This window comes from Buceros rhinoceros, unplaced genomic scaffold, assembly GCF_000710305.1.
Source record: "Buceros rhinoceros silvestris isolate BGI_N320 unplaced genomic scaffold, ASM71030v1 scaffold13921, whole genome shotgun sequence".
Taxonomy (NCBI): domain Eukaryota; kingdom Metazoa; phylum Chordata; class Aves; order Bucerotiformes; family Bucerotidae; genus Buceros; species Buceros rhinoceros.
In genome coordinates this window covers 19881-24687 of record NW_010392597.1, presented here as the reverse complement: position 1 = coordinate 24687, position 4807 = coordinate 19881, and the positions used below count along the sequence as shown (strand labels likewise).

Genomic DNA, 4807 nt, shown 5'->3' with positions numbered 1-4807 from the left:
CCCCAATGGCATGTCATTAGATAATGCTGATGGACAAGGTATGGTAGCTCCCAGGCACGGCGGTGCTGCCAGCAAATGCACTCAATATGATGCAACCTTTGTCAGTGGTGTTATTTACCTAGTGTAGAACACTGAGCACTGAACGGACAAGGCAGGATCTCTGCCCTGAAGTGCTTACAGCCTGCGTCAGGCGGTCCGATGTACAGTCGGATTCCACTCCGTTCCTCTAATGCACCTGGGCAAACTGCTTTCCCTGTGGGTAATGTGGGGAGGGAAGAAGGTGGGATGCGCTATCACTGAAGTCAGAACTTGGCTCTGGCTTTATCCTAAGTTTTGAAAGTAGAGCAGAATGTTGCATTTCATTTGTGTTCTTGCTTTGTGGCAACTGAAGGAAAGGCAGGTAATGTAGCTGGTACCCCTTTTGTTTACCTGTTTGCACAGTCTGGGAACAAAACCTGAGAAGCTGGCTATGTAAATTACTTAGAACTAAGCAGATTCTAATGATGATCTTAGTAGCTTGTTATTCTTCAAAAAGCTTACGGTTTTGTGGTTATCTCTTTGATTTACCAACTGCCTGTTCCTTGGCTGGAATTAATTTTAGGAGTGTTTGTTTTGTTTGAGTGCATTCTATTTGGATTTCTTCTTTTACTGTTGTGAAATGAGACAAAATGTTACAAACACAAGAAATACAACCAGAAGTTCTTGTATCTGTTTTTGAAGAGCTAGTTTGTTTGGGGGGTGGGGAGAGAAGCAGTAGAGGCAGAAACTAAGGGAATCGATACAAGTAAGCATTAAACAGTAGGTTTTCATTTGGAGTGTCCCATTCCAGCAGTGTCTTCTGGAATACTCTGCAAAGCAGTGTGTTTGTATAAGCCTTGTTTTACTAGAAATCCACTCTGAGCAGCTGGAATTCAGGGTGCATTTTTGGTGATAGAATTGGTATGTCTTGAAGTCTCTACTTTTTTTTTTTTACACTGCTTTGCTTTTAATGCATCAGTGTTTCACTGTGAACAACTTCCAGGTGAAAGACCGCTGAATCTCCGAATGTCGAATCTGCCAAGTAGACAGTTGCAGCACATTTCACTTGATGGAGAGCAGCATGTTGGAAAACCACTGTGCAGTGACTTGATCCGGCTTTACCCCGGTGGTGAGGCAAAGTCCCAGTCCTCAGGTTAGTGCTGTCTCTTGTAATACTACCTACCACTTCTTTAAAAGCCTGTGATGAACATACTGATTCACGATGTCTCTGAATGAAGGAGCTAGTAGCTCTGCCTGGCGTGTTTTGTGTGTAACCTTTTAATCACGGCTTTGGACAGAACTTCAAGAGGAGTGGTACTTGCTAATGGAGAACTGGATTTAATGTTGTTTGGGAAAAGTGTAGAGGGTGCAGTAACTAGGTTCAGATAAGCAAATTCTGGCATGTTTGTCCTCAGAGCGGTATTGACCCACACTGCTGCTGTTAAATACTTATGTTGCCATCATTGTAATGCAGTTTGATTATGATATGGTTTCACTCAGACTTTTTATATTTATGTGGTTTATAAGGACCAAGCACTGTTTCTGTGCTATGAACCAAATTGTGCAGTAAGTCTTTTAGACTGGGTTTACCATCCAGTGACTGCTGCTCACTGGCAGTATTGTCATACCTCTGGCACTGGGAGAAACTCGTTCTAAATTTGATAGGAGACAGCAAGAATCCTTTGTGAAATGTATATGGGTTGTTTCATTTTAATGCTCGTCACACTGAGATAAAGCGAGGAATTCTTGAGACTCTCACAGCTTTAGCAATAGTAATAAAATCCCACCTGAGTTTGGAAGATGCAATGGGAAAGAGGTTATTTGAAAGACAAGGTGCAAAAGTAGTTGTTTTCAAGACAGGACAGAATCTTGTATCTTCCTCTTTGGTGTATCGCAATCTTAGCTCATCTTTTTTTGCAGTTTGTCTCAGTCCCAGCGATAATTTACGTGGTGAAATTTCCAGTGAAATTCCCTTTCAAAATGCAAGTGAAGAGTGCGTCTCCACTAAGAGGGAATTGAAGTAAATCTGAGGTCATTACTCTGAGGTGGTTCTGACCCAGCTGGCTTAAAGCCCAGTAGGAGGAGGCAGAATTTACTGCTTCAACTGTTAGTATCCATATGCTTCACAGACCTTTTTCTTGAATTAAGAACAGAATGTATTTGTTTCCAAGCAGTGTTTTTTAACATCATCTTTTTTCTTTCTTTCCTTCCTTCTTTCTTTCTTTCGTTCTTTCTTTCTTTTCTTAATGCAGAAGGCCTTGGTATTTTAAAGGATTTTCCTCATTCGGCTTTTAACAACATAGAAAGGAAGGTCATAAAAACAGAACCTGAAGACACAAGATAGTCCTTCTGCTCTGGAAAATGGTGTCACAGTAAAGAATGAAACTTCACAAGAGAGAAAGAAAAAAACCAGCCTTAATAACCAGCGTTGCCTCATTCAAATAAGAGATTTCAATAGCCAAAGCCTAAGTACTGGTACAGTAATCTGTGGAAACAGGGAAGCAAGAGACACTGCAAACTAAAACAGTAATACAGGTGGATAAACATTCCTGTAGAAGTGGTTTTATAACATGGGAAGATTCACAAGTTAATATTGTGGGTCTTCATTATTTAAGAATGTATTATGTATTTGTATAACTTATCAAAGTAAATCTAGATGTCGGGACGTGTATTGAGTCCAGTAGATGTGGCTACAGTTCATTTTACTTGAAATTTCAATGTCTACTTTAAGTGTACCTAGCGTAGATATGGTTGTTAAACATTTGAATTAAAAATCCTTGGAGAATTAGGAATGCGAACCTCGTGACACAATTAACAGCAAGTTTGCAACAATATTTGTAGAAAAAAGGAAAATACGTCAAATATTTCATGGTTTAAAATGTTATGTGAATATAGCATTGGATAGACCTAGACCCCGATCCTGTATTATAGCGGACATACCTGACACCTAACTGTCATTACATCACTTTCAACGATTTCCGCAGCCTTTGTGTAACACACTTGTAGCATCATCCCTGCCTGCAGTTTAGGAGTGCAGAAAACACGAGTTAGAGTATGGAAGGGTCCATAGAATTGGCTCCTGTTTCACTGGGGAAAAACTACGGTTTGATATACTGTACAATTATAAAAACCTCATGTGGTAGGAAACCCAAGAGACCAAGTAGCATGGACAGGGCTGCAAAAATTGTCATTCAGACCATTATAACTTTTTGGACTTCTCTGTGGATCTTAAAACAAAAAAAATCCGAGGTGTGGCAAAGACGCAATGTGATGCAGGATTTATGCATCAGTGTAAAAGATTGCACTTGATATCCAGAAAGAAACCGAAAGATCTTTTGGAGGGGAGAGACAAGGAGTTACGTCTGGCGTGTGACTCCTCATTAAGTGCTGTCCAGCCCACGTGATTCTATGAATATACCGTATACTGCATACAGTATGCCAATACGTTTCTTTATATATGTGATTAATTAACATCTGTATTCGTTATTTATTTGACAGTTTTTATTTTTTGTATGTTTTCACTTTTGTGATGTCATTTTATCTAAGGAGAAATAGTCAGCATATACCTTTGGCATTGACCGTGGTGTGTTTGTGTGCATCCATTCTTCCTCTGTGCAACTCCCTCAGTACAAGTTGCTTTCTTGTAGTCAAAAGGGTTATATGCCTGAGTTTCTGAGTACAGTTTTTGCCTACAGCGTGTTCCGAAGGGGAAAAGGAGGGCCGACGAGAGTAAGTTACCGTGGCAGAGGGTAGATTTCCACGTTCAGGTGTGCACTTCATGTCTGCAGTTTGCTCTGTGTCATAGGTGTGTATTACCGATTCAGTCACGGTCTGTGTTGTACTGAAGCAGTCAGCAAAATGTGAGCTAAAATGTCTGCCCTGCAGTCTCTTACCACTGTAAACATACCTAATTATTGTATCACTTTTGATTTGTGGAACAAAGCTTTATAGTAGAAACACCAGTAAACAACTTTTTATACTATTAAAATGTTTGGTTTTTTTAAAACATGTTTCTTGAACTGTATGGTACTGTTTCACATACTGAAGTATCTTACTTTAAGCAACGGAGTTCGCAGCTTTGCTGTTAGAAGTAAGAGATTGAACGTGTAGCTGTATTTCCTCATGTTCTGTGAGCTGGTAACGCGGATAAGATGTTCCTTTGGTTTGTAACGTTAGCCAGTTCCCTGGTTAGTACTGAGTAGCTTTCATGAGACGTGTGTGGAACTTCTTAAAGGACAGCTTAAGGTTTGAACCATACGGCTTGAGTGGTAGAAGGTACCGAGCAACGAGACTTCAGCGATGCAGGAAATGTTCTGGTGTGTTCAACATCTGGCACGATCAAAAGTTGTGTGTGGATCACAGAAGCAGCTCTTGGCTTGCTCATCTCTTCGATTAAAGTGAGGGCAAGGAAGAACAACTTGCTAAGCAGTACTTGCTGTCTCAGTTGAGTCCAGAATTATTTTGTAAACACTAATGTATTAAATTTGTTATAAATTAAAGTATATTACAGTTTTATTTTTGAGTTGTAAATACAGTACTTTGTGTCACGACCAGTTGGGTATTTCTAGAATGATATTTCAGTTTATAGTCCAACAGGCCATTTCAGTCTCAATACTCTGGAAGCAATTTTTTTTACTGTTTTGCAGCTGTATGATTTTTTTTTTAACCTGGGGGGGAGGTGGGAGGTACATTCCGAGATTGCACATGTATTTGGTAATAACAAGTATTCAAGCATTGGTCTTTCCATGACAGAGGTCTTGGTGGACTGCAACTCAGCTTGGCCAGCCTG

At 40.0% G+C, this 4807-nt stretch overlaps 1 protein-coding gene across 1 annotated transcript in view; it reads left to right on the top strand.

Moving 5' to 3' along the window:
• NAB1 (NGFI-A binding protein 1 (EGR1 binding protein 1)) overlaps window positions 1-2362 on the top strand; it is a 17759-nt gene extending 15397 nt beyond the window's left edge. Inside the window, exons 8-10 of the mRNA XM_010144557.1 lie at window positions 1-38; window positions 1022-1171; window positions 2271-2362. The exon at window positions 1-38 is cut by the window's left edge and continues 5 nt beyond it. Of these exons, the coding sequence (XP_010142859.1) occupies window positions 1-38; window positions 1022-1171; window positions 2271-2362 (280 nt within the window). The remainder of the gene's footprint in view (window positions 39-1021; window positions 1172-2270) is intronic.
• The last annotated feature ends 2445 nt before the right edge of the window (window positions 2363-4807 follow it).